At 42.4% G+C, this 13,923-nt stretch overlaps 1 protein-coding gene across 1 annotated transcript in view; it reads left to right on the plus strand.

The window, feature by feature from the left end:
* Positions 1–213: 213 nt before the first annotated feature.
* Positions 214–13,923, plus strand: part of ADAMTS19 (ADAM metallopeptidase with thrombospondin type 1 motif 19) — a 277,558-nt gene continuing 263,848 nt past the window's right edge. The window contains exons 1-2 of the mRNA XM_065405898.1: positions 214–280; positions 2,482–3,080. Coding sequence (XP_065261970.1) covers positions 214–280; positions 2,482–3,080 — 666 coding nt within the window. The remainder of the gene's footprint in view (positions 281–2,481; positions 3,081–13,923) is intronic.

A 13,923-nucleotide genomic window follows, 5' to 3' on the forward strand; every position in this document is an offset into this window, starting at 1 on the left:
TTCCCTGCCTCCCACAAACTCGGACATACACCCAGTGAAGAGGCAGCAACTTGCAACCCACAGCCATACAAAGAACTGGGGCAGTTCAGGGCACAACCCATTCAGGACAGGCAGCAACAACAGAAGCCAATAAACCGGAATAAATAAAGAGTGTAAATAAGCTGCTCCCTCGGTGTGTTTGGGACAGTGAAGTGGATGGAAAAGAAAACGGGGATGCGACTGAGCCACATTTGCTGCATTTTTTATCAGCTGTGTTTCCTATCAAATGGGATCATTTCAGGTAAACTTATCCCTTTCTTTGGCGCTCATTTCTGTACTTTCCATAGCATGGGATTAAAAGGAGAGGAAAATCAGTGGTCCAGCATGTTACTACTGCTTTCTTCTCTTATTTGTAGCCAACCTGTGCACATTACTTTGCAACTAATCAGTACTGTATGAAGGATCTGGTAACATATATATCAATAACATATGTATATATGATCATATGGCACGGAGTGATTTCCCACATATACAATGTTTGTAGTATGTGTGTGTATTACATAGTATTCATAATATTTATATATGTGTATACTAATATTCATAATGTTTGTATAAATACACATTATGAGTAGAACATTATTCATAGTGTATGTATGTACAAGTTATGAATAACTATATATAAATGTAATATAAAATATTCACACAGAGAGAGATTCATAGAATCATAGACATGTAGGGCTGGAAGGGACCTCAAGAAGTTATCTAGCCCATCCCCCTGTGGTGAGGCAAGGTTAAGTATATCTTAAGTGTTTCTGAAATGTGGCCACCGTGGCCGCATGCGGCCACCAGGGACTTTTCTTGCAGCCACAGCCTCCTGGGCAGTGATGGGCCCGAGGGCCACTAGCAGGGGTTGGACCCTGCTCCCCTCTGGAGAGATACATGCTGGAGGAGGAGGCAGCTAGTGAGTTCCCCAGCTTCCTGGGGAGGTAGAGTTGGGCTCCAGCCCTGGTGTGGCAGGCAGCAGGCTCTGGCCACAGGGCTCCAACGCCTGGCTGCGGGGCTCACCCCCCATTTCCTCTGGTCCCTGCTGCCTCCGCTGGCCCATCATGCATTCCCCCCTGTCCCCTACTTCCCCACTAACGATCTCCCAATCCAAGGCTTAATTTGACCATGGGCTTTCCAGGACTGAGTAAGTCTGCTGCTGTGGAAAGTGATATTTGTATGTTTGTTAATATCACTTTTCACAGCAGCAGATTTACCAGCTTGCAAGTCTTTTTAAAAAAGCAACCAAAAAAAGGAAAAGATGCAACAACAAAAAAGACAAGAACCTGCAGTGCACCTTATTTGTGTTTCTATTCTGTTTAGGGCCTATAAAAAAGAGAGACAACTGTATATTATTTTTATTATTGAGTCTGTAAAAAGATTCAATAAATTACAATGATTTGGACACATGCATGTGCATATATATTTGTTTTTCCTAAAGTTAATTAACTATTTAGGAAAAATTGTCAGCACAGCCACCAGCAAGAGTTGGTGGCCGCACTTCGAGGCCACCAAAAAATTTGTTGTGAGAACCCCTGACTAGAATGTATATGTACACACATAATGGACCCACAGACTCAGATGAATATGTTGTTCTGTTGAGTATTTCATGCAGGGGCTGAAATACTCAACAGAACAACATATTCATAATAATAATGATATTATTAGCAATATGTGTATATGATATATAAATATATATATATCAATATATATATATATCTCATATACACATATTGCTAATAATATCATTAATCATAAATAAAATAATCATTAATAATAATTAATAATCAATAATACAGTCATTAATATTCTGTGATAATGATGGAGGTTTTATTGTTGCATGTATGTGTGCGTGCACATGTGTTGTAAGCATATGCATTTGGCCGTGGTGTGTTGTAATGATATATAGAATCACAGTCAGTCTTAAACAGAGCTCATCAAATACATGTCAAAATGTTCATGACATTTTTCTCCCATTTGTTTAATTGAAATAGCAAATTTGTTGACCAGTTCTACAGTTGGTTGAAAAACAGGATAAAATTTTCATGGAACTTTTAACACTTGTTTTCTAAATGCCATTTTTTTTGTTCAGCTCTAGTCTTATATAGGAAGTGTTTTTATTAGAGAACAACTACAAACACAAACAATAGTTTCCACACAATTCCCGTTCCAGCTTATCTCCCATGTTTACCAGGGACCACAGTTCCTGTCTAGAACTCCTAAACAATACAGAGACATCTAGTGGCTGACTAATATACTGCAAGTAAACATATTGTGGGTGAGGTACAGTGGGGTGATGGGACAAGGGTGTGCTTTGTGTCATGCATTTGTTAGTTAGGAGCACTGGCTGTAGTCAGGGGATATTGGCATATATGTGTGTTCACTGGCATGAGTGGTATGCTGTGGCATGTGCAACACTGTTTTGTGGCATACGCTGTTATTTGTCTGGCTTTCCTGCAGGTCTGCATGCATCAGGAGACTCTGAGGAGTGGGAGATCATCTTCCCAGCACTGTGGAGCAGAGGCCAGCAGGAGCCTGCTGGAGGCAGTGGTGGTGGAGGCAGCTGCAGTACTGATCCCAGCTGTGGAAACAGCAGCAGCACCAGTGCTTCTGCTACACCTAGCCAGGTGGCAGGCAGCTCCCGCGAGGTCCGCTCGGTCTCCTCCTTGGTAGACAGACAACCACAGCCAGCTGGGGAGGTCGCAGAGGAGGAGGATGCGGAGGATGATTACGAGTCTCAGGAATTCTATCACTGGTCTCCCCATCCTCAGGGATCTGGCGCTGCTTCTCAGTTACCGCCGCCACCTTCCCCACCACCGCCACCACCGTCAGAGGATGGGGATGAGGTGTTGCTGAGGATCCCGGCCTTTGCCCGGGAGCTCTACCTGTTGCTCAAGAGAGATAGCCGCTTCTTGGCACCTGGCTTTGCAGTGGAGGAGCGGCTCAGGGATGAGGGGAAAAGCCCCCCAGGCGCTTCCCATTCTCAGCCTGAGAGAGCCTGTTACTACAGTGGCACTGTGCTTCGTTACCCAGGCTCCTTCGCATCTTTCAGTACCTGCGTTGGATTGGTAAGGCAGGCCCTGCATGCAGGCAGTAACAACCCAATTCCCATTCCAGTCCCATCCCTGTCTCCCATCCCATCCCTGTCCAGCTGAATTCCACCTCTATTCGTCACCTCATCCCTAATCCCAGTCCCCTCCACACATTCCATCCAGTCCTATCCATATCTTTGTCCTGATCATCCCATCTCCGTGTCTGTTCTACTTCCCAATCCCATTGCTCCTGCTTCCTAATCTTATTTGTCTCCTATGCTCTTCTTTCTCCACCTCCTGCTCATCCCTCTCCTTAATCCTAACCTGTTCCTCAATCTATTTCCATACTTATCCCCATGCTCACCCATCCTCCTTCCCCCAGTGGCATCCATAAATCTCCAACTCTTCATCCTCATCTCATCCCTGGCCTCCTCTTCCCTGTCTTGTTCTTCCCCATCTCTAATCCCATCCTCTTCTATATCCTTATATTTATACTGATACTTCATATCTTGTTTCTCATCCTCATTCCTCTTCATCTTTCCCTTGTCCCATTCCCCTTCTTATCCACCTCTGTCCTCATCCCCATACCTGGCATTACTAGGAATGCATCCTTATTTCCACCCATAAAAATACATAATGAATATGTGTGCAATAGAAATGTTAACACAATCAAACCATTGTTTAGAGACATTGGACCTGATTCTCCTCTCAGTGACACTATTTTTATGTGATGTGAATTTAATGACCTCCTAATTTACACCAATGTGAGATCAGAACCAGGCCCATTGACAGCAGCAGTGGTGCTTCTGATGAACTGAAATCCCAGGATACCTAGGGGAGGGTGGAGGGACTTCAGGCAGCTGGGATGATGTAAAACCCTGGCCAGATTTAAAACAAAAGCAATTATTATTCTCATTATAGGGCCTTTATAGAGCATCATAAATGTACACGCCTGCAGCACTTTACAAAATGTGGAATAAAAACAGAGCTGCTGAAGAGAGTCAGCAATAGCCAAACTCTGCCTATTTTTGTGGCTTGATGGATGTCAATCCATGCAACTATAGCACAGCTATGCAAAACTCATTGGATTCATTCCAAACTTACCTATCAAACCAGATCCATGATAGATTCTCTGAGGTTTGCCAACTTTTCATGCAAAATTAGCAGTTTTGCATGGTCATGATGTGAAATCATGTGAAATGTAGAGAATGTGAATGCATTTTACATTGCCTGTTTGGATTTGTTCAAACACAAAACTCAAACTGAAATGGATGGGGGAATTTATTTGGACTGATACCAAATAAAATAGTTGCATGCACTTCTGCAGAATAAAACTGCCAAGTTTCACAGAGTTCTAAGTGGTTGGAATCTAATTAATGATATTTTGTCAGATTTTCCGAAGTACAGTAGCGGAATTAATTGGGGAGGAACATTCTCAAAGTCAATTGAGGGTAATCTGAAAGCCATCAGTAGGCTTTTAATACTCTGAAAATGCATTTGATTTAGGAGCAATAGTGTTCATGCTAACTGGACTTTTCGCATGTGTTTCAGTTTATCCTTGAATGTATGCATAGACTAAGCATGCATGCACTCAGATCATGTGCTTTGTTCAGATAAACGCTGCTGAATTGTCAATCTTTTTTCTAGGGGCTTGTCTACGCTACCGTGCAGGGTCGATCTAAGTTATGCAACTTCAGCTACATGAATAACATAGCTGAAGTCAATGTACTTAGACTTACTTACCATGATGTCTTCACTGCGCTAAGTTGACAGCTGACTCTCTCCCGTCAACTCTGCTTGCGATTCTTATTCTGGTGGAGTACCGGAGTCGATGGGAGAGTGCTCAGCGGTCGATTTATCACGTCTGTACGCTGGGTTGATCACTGCCCGCCGATCTGGCAGGTAGTGTAGACAAGCTCTAGGTCTTCAGTAAAACAGTATGTGATCTTGAAAAATTTATTCACGTGAATAATCCTTACTTAAGTAGTCCCATGGTTTGCAATGAGGCTACTCAGGTAAGCAAGGCTTCCTCCTGTAAGTGTTGCTAAATCAGGGTTATTGTTAAAATTTGCACAACATGGTAATAACAAGCTGGCTTAAAAATGCGGTTCTCTGTTCAATCACCACTTGTCCCTATTACACATGTGAATGATTGTTCATTTTCCAAGAATCCATTTGCATCATACAGTATAAGGCTTGCTATTTCCCTCCTATGCCTTCATGCTTTCCCCACCAAAAATAGTCAAGATATTTTAAACTACACTTTCTGTTTTAACACGTAAACTACAGTGAAACTTGACTCTACAAGTATTTCATTATAAAGCTATTTCAGTTATAATGCATTCTGTATTTTCTTTCGGTTTGGTATAAACTAATTTTAGAGACAATGTAACCTGAAGTTCCTTCCTTTTTAGTATGTGTGTATATATATTCTCCCCAGAAAACCCTTGTGAACTTTGAGTGAAAGTTGCTAGAATGCATATCCTGCTAATACAAATCATAAAAAGCAAGGTGATGAGTAGTTAAGTCACTTAACACCCCATCTACTCTCCACTTACCAATTTCCCTTCTCAGTCTCAGCTGCCTCCCTCTGGTACTGAAGCCTCCACCATCCACTCTGCTCCTGAGGTAGCTTCTCTTTCTGGTGAATCTCCAGTGTCTCAGCAGAGGACAGCCATAGTTTGACAGGCCTGAGTAGGTCCATCACATTGGTATTATAGTTGAGAAGGATTAAAACCTGGGGTGAGGCATGAATGAGGGATTGGATGCAAGAGAGGAGCATAGGTGTAAGGGGGAGCAGTAACGGCTGGGCTGCATGGCCCTTCCCATACTCCCCCTGAAAAATCAGTGTCAATCTCTTGAAGCGGGGGAGGGAGACATGAATAGGGAGACTTATATGGGAGTGCATGGGGGTGTGGAGATAGGAGAGGGGAATAGATGAACACCTTGGACATCAATACACATTAATAGTTCTGCCTCTCACCCTGGCAGTGGCTTCCCAGGTGCTGCTTCCAGGTACACCAAGAGTTATCACTTATATATTCATAGATGCTAAGGCCAGAAAGGGGCCATTAGTATCACGGAGAGTAGGCTGATGTACATAACACAGGCTATAGGATTTCAACCAGTAATTCCTGTATCAAACCCATAACATCTGGTTGAACTAGAGCAGGGGTAGGCAACTTATGGCACACGTGCCGAAGGCGGCATGCAAGCTGATTTTCAGTGGCACTCACACCGCCCGGGTCCTGGCCACCAGTCCAGGGGACTCTGCCTTTTAATTTAATTTTAAATGAAGCTTCTTAAACATTTTAAAAACCTTATTTACTTTACATACAACAATAGTTTAGTTATATATTATAGACTTCTAGAAAGAGACCTTCTAAAAATGTTAAAATGTATTACTGGCACGTGAAACCTTAAATTAGAGTGAATAAATGAAGACTCGGCACACCACTTCTGAAAGGTTGCCGACCCCTGAACTAAAGCATCTCTTTTAGGAAGACATCCAATCTTGATATGAAGAGTTTTAGTGATGAAAAATCCACCACAATCCTTGATAAATTGTTCTAATGATAAATATCTTCACTGTTAAAAATGTTGCTTTATTTCCATTCTAAATTTGTCCATCTTCAACTTCCATCTAGTCTTTTCCCTGCTAATGATCATTAAGAAGAAAACATAATGATAAAGACATTGAATATTATTGGGCAAAGAACAGGACACCACTAGAAACACTATCATCTGATGATGATTTCCCATTAACAATTACTTTTTCATTTCTATCTATTAGCCAGTTTTTAATCCATTTAATATGTGCTACATTTTGTATAGTGCTATTTTTTATTGGAACACTGTGTTGTACTAAGTCAAAGCTTTTCAGAAGTTGAAATATATTATGTCAATCTTGTAATCTCATCAGAAAACAGTACTGAGTTTATTTGACAAGACCTGTTTTTCATAAAACCGTGTTGACTGGTAGTAATTCTATTATTATCATCTTTTAATTATTTTCTGATTGCATTCCATGCAATGTATTTGCCCAGGATTGAAATTTAGCTAATTGGTCTATAGTTATCTGGGACATTCTTTTTTTACTCTTTCAAATGTGATGCATTAGCTTTTTTCCAGTCCTCTTTCTAAACTACCTATCTTTTTTACTTATGTGGCCCACTGCACCTTTTCATCTGACTACCTTCCAGTAAATTAGAGTAACAAAACTAAATGTTACATAAACTCTCACTCTTCGTGTACGAAAAAGTTGTAATGGTGGAGATATTTTTAAATAATTATTTGTACATTTAAGTAGATCAGGTTGATTGTGTATTTTTGTGATGGGCTAATAAGAAAAAGTAAAGTTGAAGAAATGGGTTTTGCATTTGGGTTCCGAGCATTGTGAGGTCTGGCACAGAGGTGCCCCCAGACATTTTTCACATGGTACGCACAACTGAATCACTGTCACTTTAACTTAGCATGGTGCTACTCAGGTTTTGCCTGGACCCCCTCAAGTGTGATGATGGGTCGCTGGGCCAAAGTGCAGTGAGTGGTGTTGTGACCCAGTTTGATAGTTTGAAATGCCACTCAGTTTTGGGGCCCTCTCAAACTGGGGGTCTGGGGCAAACTCCCTCTTTTGCCCCCACCTCCAGCAGACATGCCCCTGCCCATGATATACTCTGTGCATAATGTGAATATATGGCTGTGGGTGCCACTGGTCTTGCATACCAGGTACAGCACTATGGAGAGCCCAGATGTATGCACAAAGACCATGATGCGTGCAGACTGGATTCCCCTACACAACATTGCTCACCTTCACACCCTTTTTTCCCCTCTTCTTGGATTTAACCTCAATTCCTCCCCAGAGCCAAGATTGGCTCTCATACCACCCCACAATTGCCACTCCTATGCCTCCTGTTGGACAGCCTGCTTCCTGGCTCCCAGGCATCTCTGTGCGGGGTGTGGTTGCTGAGTTAGGAAGGCCGTGTCGGAGAATAGAATTTGATGATGGATCTGATCATTTTTATCTGCTAATCTTAGTGAAATTTAAGTTATCTTGAATAATTCTTCACTTTCAATATGTTTAATTTTAAAATCCAAATGCAGCTTATGTTTGAAATGCTATCACTCTGTTTGTTTGTTTGTATAAGTCTGGCATTTTGGGCACTGTGATTGTTTAGCTAGGGGAAACGCTGCAGAAGCTGGTAAATGTTATACTAAGAAAAGTCACAGAATATTGAATTACCCTTTGAAAAGCTATTGGTGCTAAATTTGGAGACTAACTTCTACACTGTAGTGTCGGGATTAATACCTATTTCCAATATTGTTGTGTGGCTTAATGCATACCTTATCTTGGGTTCAAGTTACTGAATAAGTGCAAAATATTAGTACTATTTACACTAAATACATTTACATTAGTACTAAATACCCCTAAATACCCCTTATTAACTATTACATCCTGAGTACCACATTGGCTTTAGGTCCATCTCCATGATCCTTACGAGGGAGAGTCATGGTGCATGTCATGGGAGTTAATGCTGGTTGCTTCAAGAAACATTAACTTCCTACAGCCCTTGGGAGAAGACAGCACGTTAATTAGTGTCGGTCTTCTTCCTACCTTTGGCCCTGATTATACTGTTTGTTTTTGTGTTTGATTTATTTATTTAGCAGGGGAAGGGAGGAGCGTGCAAGAAAGGTGACTAACTGAGACACTTCCCAGTCCCTTTCCATCTTTCTTTCAGCAGCGATCCAGCTCCACTGCTGCTTTTCCATGTTTTTTGCTCCCTACTGCACTGAGCAGCAGATATTTGGTAGGGAGGAAACAGGGGCTTTCCTGGCTGGATCAGTCTCAGTTCTGAGCTTTCACTGTTTCAGTAAGTTTGAGGAATGTTGAGAGTACAGAAATCTAGGGTTTCACTTCACTGTCCACAACCTGTTGAGATGTTTGAATGCTTTGTTAGTGTTGGCTTTTATTTTAGTCACATTCTGAGTTGTGTGTGCATGTGCATGCAACAGGGTTGTCAGGGGGCCAGGTGGTCTAGTGGATAGCACATCCAGTAGACAGCCTCGCCCCTCAGCAAGACAGCTTTTCAGTCCAGTTCCTCACCCTTGTATGGACTTTGTTTCACTTTGTGTTTTCAGTGTCCTCGCCCTCTCCTTACCAGAGAGGTGAGTGGGGTGGGAATGAAGCATATGCCCCTCCTACAGCAGGGGCAATTGGTAGCGGAGCTCGGCCCTCCCACTTCACTGGGCTCCAACCCAGGGCCCTATGAGAGCCAATCAGGGTCCGGCACCTTGGAGTGCCCTTCGAGTTACCTTCCTTGGGTCACTTCCTACCATCTATTGTGCCCCTTGGCTCCAAGTCCAGTGTAAGATAGCAAAAGAAAAAACAACTAAACCTTCATCCCCAACCAGGCTGAACATGAAGACCTATTCCTCACAAAGAGGCTTCTTTGGCACCCTTATTCAGGAGCCTTCAGCGTAGTTCCCCCTTTCTCCTCCCTTCTGAGCTGAGGCGCTCATAAGAACATAAGAATGGCCCTACTGGGTCAGACAAAGGGTCCATCTAGCCCAGTATCCTGTCTGCCGACAGTGGCCAGTGCCAGGTGCCCCAGAGGGAATGAACAGAACAGGTAATCATCAAGTGATCCATCCCCTGTCGCTCATTCCCAGCTTCTGGCAAACAGAAGCTAGGAACACCATTCCTGCCCTTCCTGGCTAATAGCCATTGATGGACCTATCCTCCATGAATTTATCTAGTTCTTTTTTGAACCCTGTTATGGTCTTGGCCTTCACAACATCCTCTGGCAAGGAGTTCCACAGGCTGACTGTGCGTTGTGTGAAGAAGTACTTCCTTTTATTTGTTTTAAACCTGCTGCCTATTAATTTCATTTGGTGACCCGTAATTCTTGTGTTATGAGAAGTAGTAAACAACACTTCCTTATCTACTTTCTCTACACCAGTCATGGTTTTATAGACCTCAATCATATCTCCCCTTAGCTGTCTCTTTTCCGAGCTGGAAAGTCCCAGTCATATTAATCTCTCCTCATACGGAAGCCGTTCCATACCCATAATAATTTTTGTTGCCCTTTTCTGAACCTCTTCCAGTTCCAATATATCTTTTTTGAGATGGGGCAACCACATCTGCACATAGTATTCAAGATGTGGGTGTACCATGGATTTATATAGAGACAACGTGATATTTTCTATCTATCCCTTTCTTAATTATTCCCAGCATTCTGTTCGCTCTTTTGACTGCCGCTGCACATTGAGTGGATGTTTTCAGAGAACTATCCACAATGACTCCAAGATTTCTTTCTTGAGTGGTAACAGCTAATTTAGACCCCATCATTTTATATGTATAGTTGGGATTATGTTTTCCAATGTGCATTACTTTGCATTTATCAACACTGAATTTTCATTGTCCATTTTGTTGCCCAGTCACCCAGTTTTGAGAGATCCTTTTGTAGCTCTTCGCAGTCTGCCCGGGTTTTAACTATCTTTAGTAATTTTGTATCATCTGCAAATTTTGCCACCTCACTATTTACACTTTTTTCCAGATCATTTATGAACATGTTGAATCGGACTGGTCCCAGAACAGACATCTGGGGCACACCACTATTTACTTCTCTCCATTATGAAAACTGACCATTTATACCTACCCTTTGTTTCCTATCTTTCAACCAGTTACCAATCCCTGAGAGGATTCCCACTTATCCCGTGGCAGCTTACTTTGCGTAAGAGCCTTTGGTGAGCAGGGCTGGCTCCAGGATTTTGGCCGCCCCAAGCAGCCAAACAAAAACAAAAAACAACAACAACAAAAAAGCTGCGATCGCGATCTGCGGCGGCAATTCGGTGGGAGGTCCTTCGCTCCGAGCAGGAGTGAGGGACTGTCCGCCGAATTGCCGCCGAACAGCTGGACGTGCCGCCCCTCTCCGAAGTGGCCGCCCCAAGCACCTGCTTGGTAAGTTGGTGCCTGGAGCCGGCCCTGTTGATGAGGGATCTTGTCAAAGGCTTTCTGAAAATCTAAGTACACTATATCCACTGGATCCCTCTTGTCCACATGCTTGTTGACCCCCTCAAAGAATTCTAGTAGATTGGTAAGGCATGATTTTCCTTTACTAAAACCATGTTGACTCTTCCTCAACAAATTATGTTCATCTTTATGTCTGACAATATTGTTCTTTATTATAGTTTCAACCAGTTTCCCCGGTACTGAAGTCAGGCTTACGGGCCTGTAATTGCTGGGATCACCTTTGGAGCCCTTTTTAAAAATTGGTGTCACATTAGCTATCCTCCAGTCACCTGGTACAGAAGCTGATTTAAATGATAGGTTACAGACTACAGTTAGTAGTTCTGCAATTTCACATTTGAGTTCCTTCAGAACTCGTGGGTGAATACCATCTAGTCCTGGTGACTTATTGCTGTTTAATTTATCCATTTGTTCCAAAATTTCCTCTAATGATACCTCAATCTGGGACAGTTCCTCAGATCTGTCACCTAAAAATAATGGCTCAGGTTCGGGAATTTCCCTCACATCCTCAGCCATGAAGACCGATGCAAATAATTCATTTAGTTTCTCCGCAATGGCCTTACCGTCCTTGAGTGCTCCTTTAGCACCTCAATCGTCCAGTGGCCCCACTGGTTGTTTAGCAGACTTCCTGCTTCTGATGTACTTAAAATTTGTTTTGCTATTACTTTTTGAGTCTTTGGCTAAGTGTTTTAATAGCCTCTCTAATCTCCCTGAGAATTTCACAGTCACTATCACCATCTTGGTCAGGTGGTCGGTAATATATCCCTACTGCTATACTCTTATTATTAGAGCATGGAATTTCTATCCATAGAGATTCGATGGTACAGTTTGATTCATTTACGATTTTTACTTCATTTGATTCTACGCTTTCTTTCACATATAATGCCACTCCCCCACCAGCACGACCTGTTCTGTCCTTCTGATATATTTTGTACCCTGGTATTACTGTATCCCATTGATTATCCTCATTCCACCAAGTTTCTGTGATGCCTATTAGATTAATATCCTCATTTAATACGAGGCACTTTAGTTCACCCATTTTATGATTTAGACTTCTAGCATTGGTATATAAGCACTTTAAAAACTTGTCTCCTTTTAGCTGTCTGCCATTACACGATGTAATTGAATGGGACTCTTTTTTTACTTGACTATTTCTGATCAGACCCAGCCTGTATTTTATCATTTTCCATCCTCTCGTCCTAACTAGGACATAGAGATTCTCTATTAATAGATCCTCCGCACCTGTCAGCTTTCCCCTAGCCTCTAGTTTAAAAACTGTTCTACAACCTTTTTAATACTAAGTGCCAACAGTCTGGTTCCATTTTGGTTTAGGTGAAGCCCATCCTTCCTGTATAGACTCCCCCTGTCCCAAAAGTTTCCCCAGTTCCTAATAAATCTAAACCCGTCCTCCCTACACCATTGTCTCATCCATGCATTGAGATTCTGCAGTTCTGCCTGTCTAACTGGCCTTGCTTGTGGAACTGGGAGCATCTCAGAGAATGCTACCATGGAGGTCCTGGACTTCAATCTCTCACCTAGCAGCCTAAATATGGCCTCCAGGACCTCTCTCCTATCCTTCCCTATGTCATTGGTATCTTCATGTACCACAACCACCGGCTCCTCCCCAGCACTGCACATAAGTCTATCTAGATGGCTCGAGAGATCCTTCGCACCAGGCAGGCAAGTCACCATGCAGTTCTCCCGGTCACCGCAAACCCAGCTATCTATGTTTCTAAAGATTGAATCGCCCATTACTAATACCTGTCTCTTCCTAATAGCTGGAGTTCCCTCCCCCGGAGAGGTATCCTCAGTACGAGAAGATACCACTACATCATCTGGAAGGAGGGTCCAAACTATGGGATTGTTTCCCTCTGCTCCCTTTTTAAGCTTCCTGTCCAATTGGAGCATGCTCCCAGGGTTGGAGGGGCAGGGCTACCTGGGCCCAATCTGGTTAGTTTTTAACCAGAGTGAAAACCCAGAAGGAACTGACAAATATCTGGGTTGTCCAGGGCCTGAAGTAGTAGCAATGTCCTCTGTAGAACCTCAGAGTTCACCTAATCAAGGGTGGAAGCCATATACATTGTCTTGTTCTTTAACCCTTTCAGACCCATTGTGGGGTTTGGACATGCCATCGCAGTGCATCATCCTCAATTGCTTTGGTACATGTCCTATAAATATTCATAGGCTATTGTCACCTTATAAAGTGGACTTTTAACAGCTTGCTTTTTTCCTGCTGATTTAGCTTTTTTCATCTCTAATGTATACAATATCTACACAGTTTACACGATAACTGAAATTGCTTCATTTATGGTTTCTAGAAATGGATAGCTAGAAAAGATACAGAATCTTCATAGAAAGTACAAAAAAGGCCTTGAGTAAAATTTGTAAAAGTGCCTATGTGACTTAGGAGCCTAAATCCTATTTTCAGAATTGATCTAGGCACATAGAAATCTAAGTTCTAATGACTTTCAAGCAGACTTAGATTTCTAGGTGCCTAAAGGCCAAGTTTACAAAGATATTTAGATGCCTAAAGATGCAGATGGGCATCTAGTGGGATTTACTAAAGTACCTAAGCCGGTTAGGCACCTAACTCCCATTGAAAGTCACTCACATAGGCCCTTTTGTAAATTTTAACCCTTGACTCCAAGGGGAGTCAGATTGAGCCTTATCTGTGTTGAGGACAGTCCAGCCACCTATCCCACAATTATTAAAGATCCTCTGTACAACTTTTGAAATGTTCTCTGTCTTCTTTTCAGTGTTGACATTTAAAATGTCACCTTGTCTCCCACTTTAAAACTCTCTTAAGCAGCCAACACCTGCACTTTCTGTGACGATCCAATATCA

Source organism: Emys orbicularis, chromosome 6 (assembly GCF_028017835.1).
Source record: "Emys orbicularis isolate rEmyOrb1 chromosome 6, rEmyOrb1.hap1, whole genome shotgun sequence".
In the NCBI taxonomy this organism is placed as follows: Eukaryota; Metazoa; Chordata; order Testudines; family Emydidae; genus Emys; species Emys orbicularis.